The 20349-nt window shown below is 42.1% G+C and overlaps 1 protein-coding gene across 1 annotated transcript in view; it reads right to left on the reverse strand.

The window, feature by feature from the left end:
- The window catches only part of GK5 (glycerol kinase 5), an 86604-nt gene that overhangs the window by 54436 nt on the left and 11819 nt on the right, over positions 1 to 20349 (reverse strand). Inside the window, exons 2-4 of the mRNA XM_058661389.1 lie at positions 16041 to 16134; positions 8547 to 8622; positions 2018 to 2111 (exon numbers count right to left, since the gene is read on the reverse strand). Coding sequence (XP_058517372.1) covers positions 2018 to 2111; positions 8547 to 8622; positions 16041 to 16134 — 264 coding nt within the window. The remainder of the gene's footprint in view (positions 1 to 2017; positions 2112 to 8546; positions 8623 to 16040; positions 16135 to 20349) is intronic.

Genomic DNA, 20349 nt, shown 5'->3' on the forward strand with positions numbered 1-20349 from the left:
ATGTGATGACGGCTACATGAATCCATACAGATGAAAACACTGTATGGTATTCAACACATATACATGCACATCCATCATGGGGACTAACCTTGGCCAAAGCGATCATCTTGGTACCAACTCTGACAGGTACTTCAGAGACATTTCCAAGAGCCTCAACCAATAACTCATTAGCAGCAGGATGAGTGCAAGGCAGGGCCCTTTCATTGTTTGAACAGCCCTGGAGCTGTGTACACTAAACTATACTTGGCTGCAATTTTCCAGTTACAAGAATCAAAACGTGATGCATATGTTCAATATCAGGCAGACAAACTGATTTAGATGCTTAGTTTTTACCTTGAGGTCATGCTGTTACAACAAGATTTGAGAATCTGAGGCTTATACTATAGATGTAAATGTATTTAAGGTCATAATTTATTTTCAGAGGGATGTCCCATGAACTCTTGAAAACTAAAATTGTATTCTAAGGTACACAAAGCATATAACTATATATATAACTATATATTAAACAGCTTTAAAGTTTACAATTGAGGGTCCATCCGATTTCCTTATGAGAATCCGAATATAAGCCCTTCCTATGAATGACAACTCTCAATATTCATCTTCACAACTTGTTATAGCAAGATGTATTTTTATATTTTAAACTCACAAAAAGAAAAGTCTATACAGGTGACATTATGGAAACACTGTGTCATTTATGCATTTTTGCAATATTCTGAGTATACTCATGTTGTTTTCATAAAGAATTAATGTCTTCAAATGCCTATCAAGTAAAATTGACACTCCAGACACTGCTCTGTGTGCCATCGAGTACCAACCAGTACATGAGCTGAGAAGGCACTCAGTGACACATCAGAAATATGAAAATAATCAATACAGCATATGGATTATAACAACATATATTGTTAGTCTGATCACATCTGAGGAGCTGCAAAGTCATTTTACAGCTCAGTGAGCTCACACTCAGGGGCGAAGGATGCCTGTAAAGAGTGACACAAGAGCAGCTGAAGTCCCTGCTGCTGCTGTGGTCGCCATCATCAGCAGCAGCAGCCATTTACTAAGGGCCCACTACCTGGCAAGCGTAACATTAAGAGCACAGGCAGTCTGTGAGCTCTCTATCTCAATATCCTTTCTCTACTTTTCTAAACCAAAGATGTTGAAATTAGGCCATTTCACTTTTCTGGGCTATTATCTTTTCCAGTTCATAAAATTGAGACTATAGGGCAGTCTGCAACCTATCTATCTCATATTCCTTTTCTTTAACTAAATATATATATATATATATATATATATATATTTATTTATTTATATTTATATATATTTATATATTTATATATATTTATATATATTTATATGTTTATATATATATTTATATGTTTATATATATATATATATGTTACTATTATCATTTATCTTTATTTGAAAGGCTTTATTTCACAAAGAGAGGTCTTCCATCTACTGGTTTATATCCTCAAATGGCTGCAAACAGCCAGAGCTTGAGCTGAGCTGAAGCCAGGAGTTTCTTTTGGGTCTTCCATGTGTGGACAGGGTCCCAAGGACATGGGCCATCCTCCACTGCTTTCCCAAGTCATAACCAGGGAGCTGGATCAGCAGCGCAGCCAGCTGAGACGTGAACTGGTGCCAACACAGGATGCCAGCACCACAGGGCAGAAGATTAGCTTGTGGTATCACCATCCTGCTCTCCTTTCTCTACCTTTATACACAAAGAGGATGAAAATTGACCATTTCATTCTATTCAGACTATACATTTTGCATGTTTCAAGGACAGAAACATGAATTTTCAATAACATGTGTAACTGGTCCATTTTAAACTCATACCTGGGGAATTTTTTGTGCTACAAGTTTTAAGTACTTCAGTGCACCATGGATGCTGCTGGGTGACAATTATTAGATTTTACTGATATACACAATGTGTGTATCTTTGTATTCTTTTCTTAATGCCCACTGACGGCCATTTACAGGAGAAAACAATATCCAAATTACAGAAGAAAAATATTACCTTCATTAGAAGAGAACTATTCCAAGACTTCACCAGTTCAATAGCTCTTAGGTCTTGCCAACTAATGAAGTTGTGAAAATGATGTCCTGTTTTCCTATGAAAGATGGAAACAGTACTTAGAGACTCAGTATAAATCAAAACCATATGGGGCCCGGCAGCGTGGCCTAGCGGCTAAAGTCCTCGCCTTGAATGCCCCAGGATCCCATATGGGCGCCGGTTCTAATCCCGGCAGTTCCACTTCCCATCCAGCTCCCTGCTTGTGGCCTGGGAAAGCAGTCGAGGACGGCCCAATGCATTGGGACCCTGCACCCACGTGGGAGACCCGGAAGAGGTTCCTGGTTCCTGGCTTCGGATCGGCGCGCACCGGCCGTTGCGGCTCACTTGGGGAATGAACCATTGGATGGAAGATCTTCCTCTCTGTCTCTCCTTCTCTCTGTATATCTGACTGTAATGAAATAAATAAATCTTTAAAAAAAAAAAGTATGAAAGATCTGCACAAGAAAAAAAATGAGAGACCAAATTGTAATGTCAAAGTATGACTTAGGTACACTTTCTAAATGACTTTTCTCTGATTTTATGAACAACAAACTGCACACACAAAAAAACAGGGTGCAACCTATAGCATGAAACTTGAGATAAAATTCTATTTGAACGGACTCTTTTTGAAACACAACAATGTACATACCTCTAAAAACAAACATTACTCATGAACAGGCCTTTGACAACTTGACCTAGAAACTTTAGAAAGCAAGATAAGACACCAACACATCTCCCCTACACTGCCTTTGTCAGACAGAATCCTCGGTCAGAAAGGCTGAGATTCGGTCGGAGCCTATTCTGCACCTTAATATTAGCTTTGGGATGGCGTTAGCCCCTGGGAGCCTGACATCACAAAACTTCCCCAATAAACAAGATCTCATCTCGCTCATAGCCAATACTACAATAAAAGTATAGAAATAAAGAAGAGGGGAAAAAAAGCTTTCCTTTGAGGTGCTGGCAAATTAATATTGACATCTACTAATTTTCAATATATTTTTTTTAAAGATTTATTTATTTTATTACAGCCAGATATACAGAGAGAAGGAGAGACAGAGAGGAAGATCTTCCGTCCGATGATTCACTCCCCAAGTGAGCCGCAACGGGCCGATACGCGCCGATCCGAAGCCGGGAACCAGGAACCTCTTCCAGGTCTCCCACGTGGGTGCAGAGTCCCAATGCATTGGGCTGTCCTCAACTGCTTTCCCAGGCCACAAGCAGGGAGCTGGATGGGAAGTGGAGCTGCCAGGATTAGAACCGGCGCCCATATGGGATCCTGGGGCGTTCAAGGCGAGGACTTTAGCCGCTAGGCCACGCTGCCGGGCCCCATATGGTTTTCAATATTAAACTCAGGCTTCCTTTCTACTCTGTCTCTTCGTCTCCCCATGGAAACATAACCATGTTCAACTCCAAAAGCTGTCATGTCCTGCCACCCCATTAAGCAATCTAGGCCACATCCTCTTTGATTTCAACATGTACTTATAAAACAATTTCTGGGAACTGGGGATATAGCTGTGAACAGAGAGACATGGCATCCTCATTTTTATCACTAACCCTTCTACTGGGAAATTTAAATAATCAATTACAACAGGAGCCGTCCTATGCTGCAGAAATACAGGATGCTAAGAGTACATTTAACAGGTCAGATCCTCCCAGAGTGCAGGGCTCGGGAAAGGCTTCTTTAAGCAATGGTAATAGCTCTAAAGAATGAGCTAGGAATTAAGCAGGACAGTGAACATCCTGGACAAAACATGCGATAGATCCAAAGGCAGGATGAAGTATGATGTATCAGAAGAACTGAAGGACATTGAACAAAGAGGAGGAAAAGATTCTAAGATAAAAGCAGATTATCTCAACATGAGACCATCTAGAATTCTGATCTCAAGTAGTGGAATTTGTTCCATCTCTACTAACAATAAAAGGAGAAATGAAGGACAGCAGAAATAGAATTGATGTAAATGAAATGTCATAAACTCTTCTCACACCTTACACCCTTCTGCGGCTCTTCATATATTATGTGTCATATGTCCATGACAATTATTTCCATAAGTACTAAATATCACAATAAAGGAAATATTTGGTATGGTGGGAATACAGAGAATTCATACACATAGAAAACTAAATTCCTTGAGGATAGACATTTTAACATAAGAATTTATTTATTTACTTAAAATAGCAACAGAGAAAGGGGCCCAGCACAATGGCTCACTGACTAAATCCTCCCCTTGCAAGTGCCAGGAACTCATATAGCCACTGGTTCTAATCCCAGCTGCTCCACTGCCCAACCAGCTCCCTACTTGTGGCCTGGGAAAGCAATTGAGGAAGGCCTAAAGTCTTGGGACCCAGTACCCATGTGGGAGACCCAGAAGAAGCTCCTGGCTCCTGGCTTCGAATGGGCTCAGTTCCAGTTGTTACAGCCACTTGGGGAATGAACCAGTGCATAGAAGATCTTTCTGTCTCTCCTTCTCTCTGTAAATCTACCGTTTCAAGAAAAATAAATAAATCTTTGGGGAAAAAAAGGAGTGACAGAGGGAGACAGAGAGACAGATCTTCCATCTGTTTGTTTCCTTCCACCTAAAATGCTCACAATGGCAAAAACTGCGTGAGGCTGAGCTCAGGAGCCAGGATCTTCATTCAGGTCTCCCAAATGGATGACAGGAAACCAGATACTTGAACCAGGATCATCTGTTGTTTCCTGAGGCATGCTAGCAAGAAGCCACATGAGAACAGGAGGCAGGAGTCTAATATGGGACGCAGGCAACCCAAGCACAGTTAACTTCACCACAACACCCACTCCAGGACTGGCAGTCTTCTCTGTCCTCATTCTGAGTTCGGTGATCAGCCAGTGCCTTGCTCCTGTTAGCCCTGTGACAGTGAGCACATGAATCCCAGCTCGTGTGACTCACGCTTTATATTGCTAATTGGCATGCTCCCTGATCTGAAACTACTTGGCAGATATCTCCTATGAGACATGTTGATTCAAGAAACAGTTTCTGATTTCTTAGAATAAAGGGAAGTTCAAAGAAACAAGATGGAGAAGCTAGCACTTAGAGTTACTTTAGAAAGCAGGCTTAACACAACATGTATTCAATACTTGCCATAAAAGTGTAACTTGAAGAATATGAAGAAAACTCAAGGACTGAAAAAAGTTAATATAAAACCGGAGCTTCCTAATCCCTAGGGTGAGAGAGGAGAAACAAACAGAAAAGCAAAAGGAAAGTTCAAAGTTTAGATCTCTAACAGCAGCAAGAATAACATTTCTATGGCCAAAAGGATACAAATGCACCATGGATGCATGAGGGGCAAACCCAATGAGCTAGGAGCAGGCAGGGCCAGCTGGACTGGAGCAAACAACAGATTGTTCTAGAGGGATGAGGCAGTCTCTTTTTTTTTTCTCCAGCTAATGAGAAGGAAGTACTTCCTGCTGGATCAGAGCTGGGCCTGCTGTGTCTTGGCTGCTCCTTGGGGAGCTTGGAGGCTCTGCCAGCAGCAACAGTGGCTCACTGAGGCTCAATGAGCTGAATACGGTTCCACGATTTTCAGGCAAGAGGCAAGAAGCCATGTGAGTTTTTCTGAAAAATATCCAGCTTTAGTAACTAGAAGCAAAGAAGTGTTTCCAAAACTCCAAAGAGAATATACACACTTCAAAAGATAAAAAAAAAAAAAAGACAGCCAAGAAAACCAACTCGCAATTAATTACTTAGGAAGAATCATATCCTTTTATATCAGTGAAGGAAGTGACTCCTCCATGTTTTCTAAAAGGAAGATATGTTCCTAGTGTCACACTAGGACACACACTTCCTACTACTAAGGCCCTCCTGTCGTCACTGATATGGAAACAATCCCATTATTATCACTGATATGGAAGCAATCCCATTATTATCACTGATATGGAAGCAATCCCATTGCCAATCAGCTCCTTCCCTGGAACACTGTCCTGCTCCCCATTCACTTCTTAAACTTGTCTTGGTCCTGCTTCATCAGTGTCTTCTTTCCAGACTCCCTTGAAGTTTCACAACGGAATTCTGCCCAGTGGTTAAGCTGCCTGCTTAGGACACCCGCATCCCACATCAATTCCTGGCTCCAGACCCTGATTCCAAGTTCCTGCTAATGCAGATGCAAGAGGCAACAGGTAATAGTGGGTGCCACTCACACAGGAGACATGGGTTGAGTTCCCATTTCACACCCCAGCCCCAGCCGCGGCAGGCATTTGGGGAGTGAACCACTGCATGATATGGTACCTTCTTTTTTGCTCTCTTTTAGGGTCTCAAATAAATAAAGTTAAGGATAAAAGTAGGGTCAGCACTGTAGCATGGCGGGAACAACCACCACAAACATCCCATGTGGGTGCCAGGTCATGTCCCCAGCTGCTCGACTTTGGATCCAGTTGCCTGCTAATAGCCTGGGGAAAGCAGTGGAGGATGGCCTAAGTATTGACCCCCTGCCACCTACTTGGGAGATCTGGAAGAAGTTCTTGGTTCTCGGCTGCACCCTAACCCAACTGCTGCTATTGTATCATTTGGGGAGTAAACCAGCAAACAGAAGCACTCTCTCTCTTTTTCTCTCACTCTGGCTCTCCCTCTCGCCTTCTCTTTCTCTCTTTTTCCCTCCCTTTCTCTTTATAATTCTGACTTTGCAATAAATTGATAAATATTTACAAAAGAATATAAAATTCATTTGGGGAAGACACTCACAGTCCCAATCTTCAATCTGCTTCTCTTTTCCCCACATAACCTCTGCCAGAGGACACATCTATTTTCCAATGCTTTGTCCACACCAAAGGTTCTCAAATGGAGTACCACTGGCGATGTCTGAAGGCATCTGTGGTTGTCATAATAATGGTGTGGGGTGGGGATAGTGCTGACACCTAGCAGGTAGAGGCCAGAGATGTTACTAAACATATACGCCACAGGCCAGTTCTCAAAGAATTATCTGGCCCCGGAATGACCACAGACATCTTGATCTACACAGACAACTTTCATCTGTTTATTCAACTGACACGTATATTCCTATGTTAAGATGTACCCAAAGTCATTAAGGGAATGGTACAGGCGGACTACAGAAGCAAGCCTCAACCTGAAACGCATTGTCCTCTAAAAACACAGAGTACCCACTGGCGGGAGATGTTGCACGTCTCTGCTGACATCAGAATGGTGATCCAGAAAACTCTGGGGCATTTCCACATCCATATGTCTAAAACCAGGCACCTGAGTGGCCTCCCTTTCACCCACCACCACCACCACCACCACCTGCACCACTGTTTCTTATCATTTCTACCACATCCTCCCAAATGTGCAGGCTGGAAATACTGGTAAACGCACACTCGCCCTCTTGCCAGATCCCGCATGAAAAGCCAAGTCCTTGTGAATTCAGTCTTGCTTATCTTCCTCAGACTCATCCCACATTTCTTTCCCACAGCCCAAGCTCAAGATGTCCTTGGTGGCCCAGTGCTTACCAACATACAGTTTTGTTTTGTTCTATTCTCAAAAAAGAAAAAAAGCAAGTAACACATGCTGAAGACAATACAAGGATAGTGGAAAGAATATAGACTGGAGTGAGTAAGAGCATCAGAAATCTTGGTTCTATGTACTGACTGACCCTGAACAATGCGCTTTTCTCACTTCAATTTCCTTCTCTTTTGCAAAAACAGACATGATACCTAAATAACAGGTTTATTTCAGGATAAAGAAATATGTAGTATCACAGGTGGACTATGTGGTAGCTACTGTATTATAATCATGCTAAACCTGTCTTATCCTAGACTTAAATAAATTAATGAAATATATTTGAAGTAGACTGAAAACATAAAACATAAACACATGTTGTAATTGTTAGGTTCCTTTAACTCTCTTTTGGCATAACCTATTGTTTTAGACCTTCGATCCAGGTTTATTTGAAAAGTTAAACACAAACAAACAAACAAACAAACAAACAAAAGAACAGGGCCCAGCACACTGGCTCAATGGCTAAATCTTCACCTTGCAAGCACTAGAATCCCACAGAGGCATCGGTTTGTGTCCCAGGTGCTCCATTTCCCATCCAGCTCCCTGTCTAAGGCCTGGGAGAGCAGTAGAGGATGGCACAACACCTTGGGACCCTGCACCCATGTGAAAGACCCTGCCTCCTGGCTTCTTTGGATGGGCTCACCTCTGGCCCTTTTGGCCATTTGGGGAGTGAACAAGTGGATGGAAGATCTGTCTGTTTTTCCTTATCTCTGCAAATCTGATTTGTCTTTCCAACAAAAATAAATAAATTTTAAATTTTTTTAATTTTTAAAAAAAGGAATAGAGAATTTTAATAACAGCAATGATCTTTTTATTGTTCCTATTTTATAGAAGCCAAGCCCAGATGACAGGAAGGGAATATGCCTGTCATCTTAAGCAAGCAAAACTGTTCTCCTTTTCCAAACAAAACCTCCCCTAACAGGTTCCACAGAAGTGTATCCACTATAGTGTGAACTGAGAGTAGAAGGCGTACCACACAATGCACTTACTTGTTCCACGTAATGAAAGTTGCTCTCTGTGTTGATATGCCAAGACCAACAATCTGATTCATCTGTATTCCTGCAGCTAGAAGATACAGTATGTGTTTAAAAGTTAGGGAAGTGTTTCATTATAATATTACAGTACACAAAAGAAATTCTCTCTCATGATTTTTAAAGATAAACATTTGGCATCAGTATTTGTGAAACTTTTGGATTGACAATTTCATAATCACAAGTTAGGGTACTTCAAAAACTTAGTGGAAAATCTAAACTAAGTTATTCTGGTGCAAACATTTTTGAAATTCATGCATAGCTGTTGCATTATATGCATTTCCCACAAAAGTTTCACAGAGTCCCTGTATTTAACTAGCATGCGTTTCTTCATGTTTATACTCCTTGACACCCACTTTCAGTTCCTTATAAAATATATATCAAGTCCCTGTGCGGTATATACAGAACTCTGTAATCTAGCCTTCGTACCTGTTTTTGGTTATCCAACTGTTAATCAGTCTCCTTCTGTCACCTTCTGTCCCATATCTAAACTTTTTGTTATCACTATTCTATATGCAACTGATTTTTTTCTTAGTCAACCTGTGTATCTAGCTTATTTCACTTAACACGATAGGCTATAGTTCCATCATTTCCCTCTGACTGACTAGATTACATTCACTTATACTACTGAGTAGTATGCCAATGGTGATAGTTTCTGCATTTTCTTAACTAATTCATCCACTGGTAGCACTTAAGCTAATTTCAGATTTTAGCTATTGTGAATTGTGATAACTATATGAATATATCTCTTATCTCTCTTTTTAAAACTGTGTGTGCATGTGTGTGAGAGAGAGAAACACTTTCATCTACTGGCTCACTTCTCAGACGCCCACGATGGCCAGGGCTAGGCCAGGCGGAAGCTGGGAGCTGTCTGGGACAGCCCACATCCTTAGCCATCCCTGCTGCCTCCCAGAGTCCGAGTTAACAGGAAGCTGTAACCGGGAGCCAGAGCTCAGAAGCAAACACAAGGGCTGTAATGAGAGAAAACCAACCTCATCCACTAGACTGTATCTCTCTTAGCACTCGCATATGCACGTTTCCTTTCCTTTTTTGTGAATTTTATTATTTTCATTTGAAAAACAGATAGAGAAAAGGAAAGACAGAGAGAAAGATCTTCTATCTGGTGGTTCACTCCTCTGTGGCCACAATGGTTGAAGCTGAGTCAATCTCAAGCCAGGAGCCAGCAGCTTCTTCCAGGTCTCCATTGTGGTGCACAGCCCCAAGCACTTGGGCCATCCTTGACTGCTTTCTCAGGCCACAGGCAAGGAGCTGGAAGCGAAGTAGAGCAGCCAGGACATGAACTGGCACCCATATGAGATCCCAGCACATGCAATTTCATTTTCTTTGGATATGTATTCAGAAATAGGATTGCTGGATCATATAATGGGATCTGTTACTTTGAAGCTCTCCAAACTGGCAGCAGTCATTTATATGCCCACTAACAGTGTAGACAAGCTCCATTCTGAGCAGCAAACATTTGCTGCAATACTTAACGTTTCCATTTGGGATGCCCACATCCTGTATCAGAGTGGCTGCTTTGAGTACCAGCTACTTCGCTTCCAACCCACGGTCCTACTAATATGAACCCTGGGAGGCAGCAGATGTTAAATTAAGTAGTTGGATCCAGCTGGGAACCATAGAATATCTAGACTGAGTTCAGAGTTCCTGGCTTTAGCCTGGCCCATCCATGCTTGAGGAGTATTTAGCGAGTGAATCAGTGGATGGAAGATATTCTTCTGTTGCTGTTTTTCTTTGCCTTGCCAATAAAATGAAAATGAACAATAAAAATTTAAAGGAAGAGCTCCATTTTCTCCACATTCTCAATAGCACCTTTTTTTTCTTCTTTCATAAAAGTCACTCCAACTGGGGCTAGTGTTGTGGCACTGTAAGTTAAGTTGCTGCCTGCATTACTGGCATGCCACAGGGCACTGGTTTGAGTACCAGTTGCTCCACCTCTGATCCAACTACCTGCTAATGTGCTGGAAAAGTCACAAAAGATGGCGCTAGTGTGTGGGCGCCTCTGTCACGGACATGAGAGTGAAGAAGGTTCTAGCTCCTAGCTTCAGCTTGATCCGCCCTTGCCAATGTAGACATCTGGGGAGTGAAGCAGCAGATGGAAAATCTCCCAGTCTCTTTCTCTCTCTTGTTCTTTGTGTCACTTTGTCTTTCAAATAAACAAATCTTTAAAAAAAATTCGAGCTGGGGTAAGGTTATTTCTCATTATAGTTTTGATATGCATTTCCCTGATACTTATTCATATAGCTATCTAGGCATTTATAGGTTTTCTTTTCTTTTTTTATTTATTTTGAGTGGAAAGGTTGATTCACAGAGAGGAGAGTCAGAGAGGGAAAGATCTTCTATCAGATGGTTCACTCCACAAGGCTCAGAGCTAAACCAAAACCAAGAGCCAGGAATTTCTTCCAGGTCTCCAACGTGGGGGCAGGGTCCCAAGGCCCTGGGCCAACCTCCACTCTTTTCCCAAGTCATCAGCAGGGAGTTGGTGGAAAAGTCAGGACCTGAACTGGCACCCATGTGGGGTTCTGGCACTTGAAGGTGGAAGATTAGCCTATTGAGCCATGGCACTGGCTCCTTTATATATTCTTTTGAGAAACATTTACCCAGATCATTTACTCATTTTTACTTGTATGTGTGATGGGATTTTAAAAATTCCTCATATTTCCCAGATATGAATCTTTGCTCAGATGAATATTTTGCAGTTATTTTTATCCCATCCTGCTAGTTTGTACCTTCACTCTGATTTCCCTTGCTGTGCAGAAGTTTCTTGGTTTGACAGAACACCACCTGCCTATTTTGGCTTTTGTTGTCTGTGCATCTGTCTTACCTGGAAAATGACTACTTAAACCAATGCCTTTTTCATTTATCTGACAGGGAAAGCAGGGGAGCAGATCTTCCCTTACAGATACCCACAACAGCTAGAATTGGGCTGTACCGCAGCCAGGAAGTGGGAACTCACTCCAGGTTCCCCACACAGATGACAGAAACCCAACCACCTCAGCCAGCAGCATTGCACCCTGGCATCCACATTAGCAGGAAACTCAGTTCAGAAGGAAGAGCCTGGTAGCAATGGGTAGCAAACCCAAGTACTCTCATACGAGACCCAAGCATCTTAACTAGTTATACTAACCACAATGCCAAATGCCTGCCTCCATAGTAAAGTCTGGAAATGTCTCCTCCATGCTTCTAGGAGTTTCAATAGCTTCAGGTCTTTGGAGTAGGTATTGGGTTTGCCATTTTAATATAATAACTGAAGTTAATAGGACATTAAGATGATCTGAAGTATTTTACTTAAAGAAGAAAAAAGAACATATGCTAGTAGCAACAAAATCGAGGTTTTAAGAAGCAAACTAGCAGATGAAAACATCTTTGTCCCTCTCTCTGAAATTCTTCCAAGGAAAAATACATAAATCTTTAAAAACAAGTGCTTTTCTTTAAATGTCAGGAAAAAAACTACTCCTCAAGGTTAGGCTGAATTTTCTCCTTGGTGATACTAAAATACTGGCTCTTCCAGTCCCCTGCTAATGGCCTTGGTCACACAATGAGACACAGGAAACAAGTTGTCCTCCCTGAGGACTCACATGACAGGTTTATGACAAAGATGTCCAGCTTTGATATCAACGTAAAACACTATAATAACCTTTCAAAGTTACATGAAAACTTGGAAAATGTATACCACAATAGAATGGAACACCACGCCACTGATGGGAAGAAAGTTTCAGTGAAAGACTTTTTCTTACTGATTTGATTAACTTCAGAACAACTTTCATGCAAGCAGTGAAGCAGAACACCAAAGAGAAGCAGAGGGAAAAGAAGAACGTTCCAGAATAGCTAAGCAATTAGCAGAGCCAGAAAGACTTGAATGCCAGCAAAAGAGAAAGTGCTTCCTGTGAGTGAAGGCTGAGGTGATGAGATGGGAGAGATGGACCGTCTGCTGGGGGCCTTGCAGTCGGGCTGCCTTCCACCACAGAAGGAAAAGCACAGCAAAGCCAAGAGCTGGCAAAGTCGCAGGCCACTGTCTCAGAGATCTGTTCTCAAAGTTTGTCACCATGGTGATAAGCCCTAACCTTAAACTGCAAAACAAAAACAAAAACAAATCGGGGAGACCTGGAAGAAGCTGCCGATTTCCGACTTCAGATAGGCCCAACCCTGGCCACTGCAGACAGTCAGGATATTGAAATCAGTGAATGGAATTCTCTCTCTCTGTCTCGTTCTCTCACTCACTCTTGCTCTCTTCTTCCTTCTCTCCCTCCCTCCTTCTCTCTTTGGAACTCTGCCTTTCAAATAAATAATATAAATCTAAAAAAAAAAATTAGATCTTAATTAGGCAAAGGTCAGGCTTTTCATTCGGCTAATTTCACAGCCTAAATAGTTAACCATTCCACACTTATTAGTTTATTTCTTTGAAAGGCAGAGGTTTATATAGAAGAGAGACAGCAACAGAGAGATGGAGATCTTTGATTTGCTGGTTCACTTCTCAAATGGCTGTAATAACTGAGACTGCACCAGGCTGAAGCCAGGAGCCTGGAACTCCATCTGAGTTTTCCATTTGGGTGCCTGTTTTCCCAGGCACGCTAGTAGGGAGCCAGATTGGAAGTCAAGCAGCTGGGACTTGAACCAGTGCCCATAAGGGATGCCAGTGTTGTGGGCAGCTGCTTAACCCACTACACCACAACACCCCAGTGGGCAGCCTTAATAAAGCCTGGTTAACACAATAAAGGACCTTTCAAGAAAAAAAGGTAACTATTAAGGTGAGACCTTATTTTCAGCACAAACAGATGCCAAGGCACTAAATAAGCATAGTTTTATAAACCAACTTTCACAAAATATAGCAATTCAATTGTGTGCGCATGCATGGAATATTTTAAGATTTGTTTATTTTTATTGGAAAGTCAGATACACAGATAGGAGGAGAGACAGAGAGGAAGTCCTTCCATCTGATGCTTCACTCCCCAAGTGACTGCAACGGCTGGAGCTGAGCCAATCAGGAGCCAGGAGATTCTTCCAGGTCTCCACACAGGTGCAGGGTCCCAAAGCTCTGGGTACGTCCTCAACTGCATTCCCACTACAGTACTTTAACCACTACACTATCGCGCCGGGCCCACATGGAATATTTTAAAAACATTTTACCCAGCTGGGAATACATGGAACACTTTCTTTTTTTTTTTTTTTTTGACATATATTTTTATTGCATTTCCTTTTTTTTTAAATTAATTACATTGCATTATGTGATACATTTTTTTATGCACTGGGATTCCCCCTGCCCCTCCCAAAACCCTCCCCCCATGGTGGATTGCTTCACCTTGTTGCATTATGGAACACTTTCAATCTGAGTTCTGACGAAAATGAATTACTCCCTATATATAATTTCTCCAAAAAATATTTACAATGGGCCCAGAGTGGTAGCCTAGATGATGAAGTCCTTGCCATTATGCCTCAGGATTCCATATGGGTGTTGGTTCTAATCCCGGCAGCTCTACTTCCCATCCAGCTCCCTGACTGTGGCCAGGGAAAGCAGCTGAAGACGACCCAAAGTCTTGGAATCCTGCACCCATGTGGGAGACCCAGAAGAGGCTCCTGGCTCCTGGCTTCGGATCGACTCAGCTTTGGCCACTGAGTGAGTCTATTTGGGGAGTGAATCATCAGACAGAAGATCTTCCTCTCTGTATATCTGACTTTCCAATAAAAATAGATAAATCTTAAAAAATATATTTACCCACCATTTCATCACAGGATAGAATTAGACAACTCCAAAGTTAGGGTAGAGTCCAACAATTTGGTCTGTACCTGTTAAAACAACCGTAGTATCAAAAAGAACATGTTCTAGATTAAAGATGAATAAAGAGATTGACAGCAAAATGCAATGCCTCATCTTTGGTTGGATTCTAGATTTTAAAATGATAAGAGGGAACAATGAAGATTGAATACTACAAAACAAACTGCGTCCATGTTAAATTTTCTGAGCATGGTAACTGCACTGTGGCCATATAGGAAAACACTCCTTTCCTTTGGAGATAACACTACAATACATCAAAGTGGCAGTTTATTATTATGTGAGAATAAAGCTTTGAAAGGCTTGGAATAAAAATAGTTTATAAAGGGCCCGGCGGCGTGGCCTAGTGGCTAAAGTCCTCGCCTTGAATGCCCCGGGATCCCATATGGGCGCCGGTTCTAATCCCGGCAGCTCCATTTCCCATCCAGCTCCCTGCCTGTGGCCTGGGAAAGCAGTCGAGGACGGCCCAATGCATTGGGACCCTGCACCCGTGTGGGAGACCTGGAGGAGGTTCCTGGTTCCTGGCTTCGGATCAGCGCGCACCGGCCGTTGCGGCTCACTTGGGGAGTGAATCATCGGACGGAAGATCTTCCTCTCTGTCTCTCCTCCTCTCTGTATATCCGGCTTTCCAATAACAATAAAATCTTTAAAAAAAAATAGTTTATAAAGAATGGTAAATGACGCAAAATATATTTGAATGTAAGAGAAAGGCGTATAGGTTTTTACCATAATATTTTTACAGCTTTTTAATAAGTTTTGCAATGTTTCAAACTAATAAGATGAGGTGAAACAATTCAGCCAGAAAATTTAAGTCATGGGCCCAGCACAATAGCCTAGTGGCTGAAATTCTCACCTTGCATGCACTGGGATCCCATATAAACACCGGTTTGTGTCCCAGCTGCTCCACTTCCCTTCCAGCTGTCTGCTTGTGGCCTGGGAAAGCAGTAGAAGATGGCCCAAAGCCTGGGACCCCGAACCTGCGAGGGAGACCCGGAAGAAGCTCCTGGCTCCTGCCTTTGGATTGGCTCAGCTCTGGCTATTGCATCTACTTGGGAAGTGAATCAGTGGACAGAAGATCTTTCTCTCTATCTTTCCTTCTCTCTGTTATAGCTGCCTTCCCAATAAAAATAATTTTTCTAAAGAGTAGGTCAAGTAATTTTTCAAATATACATTTACCTATCATCATATGTCATATTCTTCAACAAGGTTGCAGTGAAAACACTCCTCAACAGCAAAGATTCAATAGAAGCAAGAGCACTCTTTCAAGCAGCCACACAGAAAACTAAACAAAAACCCATTTCACAATGAAGGTAACTCAGCTGTAAACTTTATCAGAGCAGGAACTATACCTAGTAACTTTGTTTATGATCCTCTGGTACTTTGTCCCCAACAGGAAATGAAGGAGGCATTAGCTACACAACCTGGCACAAAGGAGGGTGAACACTTGCTCCATCAGAGCCACAAAGAGACAAACAAGAGGAGACACATGCTGTTAGGTTCTTGGATAAAGTAGCTCCTGATAAATCACAAATTTCCACATTAAAAATACAGAAAACTATGACCCCAGTAAAATACTATATGCATATTATAACTTAAGAAAACTAGGAACTCTTATTATAAACAAAATATATAGCAGAGGTTATTATTTCTATAAATCCAATTACCTTTGACTGAGTCTTTTATTACAGCAATAAATTGGGCCCAGAGTACATCAGGATCAATTTCAACCCAGCCAATTTGAGGATAAAGACTTTCCACCTATTAAGAAAAGAGAAAGTTTAGTTGAAGAAAAAAATTTTAACTCAACAGAATCTAAGTCTTCAGACTACTGCTTAAAATAATTAGCACATGATTTTATTATCTAATTTTATTGTTAAAACTAAAAACATATGTATGAAATTAAAAGGACTATCTGCCAACGCCAAAGTATCAGAAGTTCATGAGTGCTCGTAGATTTACAAAAAGAATTTAGCTTCTTTTACCTTAACCTTTATTTTCCAAGTTTTCTACAATGGACATGTATTTTTACAACAGACTTTCAAAATAAGAAACCAACCAAAACAGATGCAGGTTTCAGTTCAGAACATGAGGAAATAGAAACGCTCCATCCTGTCTCTGTCTCCATGAATATACAACCTAGACAGCAACGCACAGCTGTCCTTGGACTCTGGGAAAGTTTACAGCAGCAGGTAGACCGGGCAAGCAGACAGGAACTTCGACAGCACTTGCCCTCGGCCAGTGATGAGATCCTCAGATTTTTTCCCACAGCCCCTGGGCTGGGTCCAAGGCTCCCTGAAAACCAGGACAGGGTCCCAGGGCATGGAGGCAGGACTAGGGGAAGCTCTAGTATTTAGGTCAAAGGACAGAAAAGAGAGCTCCTGACCCTCAGAGAACGTAAGGGATTACCTTGCCTTGTTCCCCTTCCCGTGGGTCCATCCTTCTGCACCAGCCAGTGCCCTAGCAGTAGCCATAGCAGCGGGTTCCAACAAGCACCTCAAACAACCAAAGGAGGTAAAAGTTCCTGTACAGGAGCCCCCGTGACTTTTTTTTTCTCTCTCTGTCCTACTACTTAGCACCACATACGCCAGGAAGGTTGGGGTAACAAAGGACTTAGCTTTCTGGTCAGGGGACCAAACAGGAAGGCTCAAGGCAGCTAAAAGGACCAGGAAAATCTCAGAATGAGAAGCTTGGGAAAAGAAACCACATAAAGTTTTGCCCACCCTGAAAACTGCGTGTGGGTGGCTATAACTCTAAACAATAGACCAAAGATGTTAGCAGCAGAACAAATGGGCCAGCATCGTGGTGCAGTGGCCTAAACTGCTGCCTGCAATACCAGCATCCTGTGTCAGAGCAACAAGTCCAGGGCTGCACGTTTTGCTTCTGATCCAGCTCCCTACTACTGCACCTGGAAGATCAGGATACAGGGTCAGCCTCCTGTTTTCAGGTGTTACAGCCATCTGGATGATACAAGATCTCTCTCTCTTTCTCTCTCCCTGTCACTCTCCTTTACAAATAAAATTAAACAAAATAAAATAATTTTTGTAAGAAAATACCAAAGTCTTTATTTTGCCTTCACTTACTCCTTCTTGAATGCACCTTCTTTCTTGGTGTAGATTTAAGTGTATCAGCTAATTTATCCCTTCTTTTTTTCTATTTTTTAATAAAATAATTTTTTATAGAAACGAATGAGAACAGAACTGAGTAATAAGTATTGCTGATGTCCCAGACTGATCACCAGGTCGTACACAATTGGGGTGGGTCTGAATAGTGAACAGAATCGATGCTGAAACCACAGTCAAAGGAAGGCTGGTCTGAACTGGTGGCTTAAACCCAACTAAAATGACTATTTCCAGGAAAAGATAATGTGAGAAAGCCTAACTCACATTGGAAACGTTCAACAACAGACAATAATGCTAAGATGACACACGTTTCTAGATACAGGCTATTTGTTTTGCTTTGTTTTTAAAGATTTATTTATTTTTATCGGAAAGTCAAATTTACAGAGACAGGGAGGGACAGAGGGAAAGATCTTCCGTCCACTGGTTCACTCCCCAAGTGACCACAACAGCTGGAGCTGAGCCAATCAGGAGCCAGGAGTTTCTTCCAGGTCTCCCACACAGGTGCTGGGTCCCAAGGCTTTGGGCTGTCCTCTATTCTGTTCCCAAGTCACAAGCAGGAAGCTGGAGGGGAAGCAAAGCAGTCAGAAAACAAATTGGCACCCATTTGGGATCCTGGCACATGCAGGGTGAGAAGTTTAACTACTAGGTTATCACGCCGGGCCCAATACAGGCTATTTTTAAAAGACTTATCTGTTCACTACTTGAAAAACAGAGTGACAGAGGAAGGAAGAGACTGAGAAACAAAAGGAGAAAGACCCTCCATCCTCTGGTTCATGCCCTAGAGGCCACAACATCATGGGTAGGGCAGGCCAGCACCTGGAATTCAATCTAGGTCTCCCATATGAGTGGCAGTACCCAAGTGCTTGAGCCATCATCCTCTGCTGCCTAGCAGAAAAGTACATTGGAAACAGTGTGGAACTCAATCCCACGCACTCCCACGCACCACTGTTGTGTCTCAAGCACTGACTTACCACAATACCCACCCCTAAAAGAGATTTTAAAGCATCCATAGATAAAATATTGGGACAATATTTTTGGAAAAAACTCTCAGTAAACATAACACTTCTATTTAAAAGAAAAAGAATTATTTATTTTTATTGGAAAGTCACATGTACAGAGACAAGGAGAAACAGACAGGAAGATCTTCCGTCTGCTGATTCACTCCCCAAGTGGCCTCAGTGGCCCCTGCGTTTCTTCCAGGTTTCCCATGTGGGTGCAGGGTTCCAAGGCTTTGTGTTATCCTCTGGTGGCTTTCCTAGGCCACAGGCAGGGAGCTGAATGGGAAGCAGGGCCAACGTGATTAGAGCTGGTGCTCCTATGGGATCCTGGCACGTGTGAAGTGAGGACGTTAGCCACTAGGCTACCACGCCAGGCCCAAGACAACACTTCTTTATGTAGATATATACTGAGGTAAATATATCAAGGCCTTAACTACTCAGACACATTACACTTAAAATGCTAAATGATGTCTGTAGACCGCAGGAAAGTTACATAGTGTAATACATAAAACAATTCAAATCGATTAGCTTTCTCATCAAAATGAAGCAAGAAAGAAGGGACTGAACAGTTTTCATGTGCTGAGAGAAATGATCATCACTCAACAATTCTATACCAAAATGCCGGTAGGATTTCACTTCCCAGAAATTGACAAGATGATTCTAAAATGCATATACAGAGGCAAAAATACAGTTAGAGGATTCATACCATCCATTTTCAACACCGACTATAAAACTACAGGAACCCAAACAGCGTGCTTCCCCCAGAAACCCAGAGAAGCAGCCCAGTGATCCAGAACAGGACGTTCAGAAACAGGCCATCACAGCCATGGATCACTGATTTCTGACTAAATATTAAGATAATGTCACAGAACAAATTTTTTTCAGCAAATAATATTAGGACAGTTGGCCAGCCACATGCAAACATCAACTTCAATTGAAACACAACTTACTCAAAAGCCAACTTAAGCTGTCACAATTTACATGTGAAACGTAAAACTGTAAAACACTAGAGAAGACACGGGAAATGGGAGAAAATCTTTGTGATTTCGGTTTGGGCAAAGAGTTCTGAGGCAGGACACCAAAAGCAGATTAGAATGTGAAAAATCAAAAACTGGTGAATTAGACTTCATCAAGTCCACAACATTTCTGCTGTGAAAGATACTCTTAAAGAAGAGATAAATACAAGGCCAAGAGAAAATATATGCAAATCACATACAGTCTAGAACAACACTGATACCCAGAATATAAAGAAACCCCAAAACTCACCAGGAAGGAAGTAACTCAACAGGCCAAAAGGCTTGGACAGACACCACATGAAGGCAAACATGCAGGCGGCCCACATGTACCTGAAGCTCAATGTCAAACACTACCACAGTACACAGTAACTCATCTGTGGGTAAGTAAACTACCAACTACTCATGAGGAGGATGACTAGAACTCTGAAACACCTCTGGTAAAGATACAAAATGGGGCCCAGCGCAATAGCGTAGTGGTTAAAGTTCTTGCCTTGAACACACTTGGATCCCACATGGGCGCTGGTTCTAATCCCAGCAGCCCCGCTTCCCATCCAGCTCCCTGCTTGTCGTCTGGGAAAGCAGTCGAGGACGGCCCAAAGCCTAGGAACCATACATCCACGTGGGAGACCCAGAAGAGCTCCTGGCTCCTAGCTTCGAACTGGCTCAGCTCCAGCTGTTGCGGCCGCTTGGGGAGTGAAAGACTGGATGGAAGATCTTCCTCTCTGTCTCTCCTCTTCTCCTTACATCCGCCTTTCCAGTAACAATAAATAAATCTTTAAAGTAAAAAAAAGATGGAAAATGGTACAGTTACTCAGAAAAAGTCTGGCAATTTCTTTTAAA

The sequence above is a fragment of the Ochotona princeps genome, chromosome 3, assembly GCF_030435755.1.
Source record: "Ochotona princeps isolate mOchPri1 chromosome 3, mOchPri1.hap1, whole genome shotgun sequence".
NCBI classification, from domain to species: Eukaryota; Metazoa; Chordata; class Mammalia; order Lagomorpha; family Ochotonidae; genus Ochotona; species Ochotona princeps.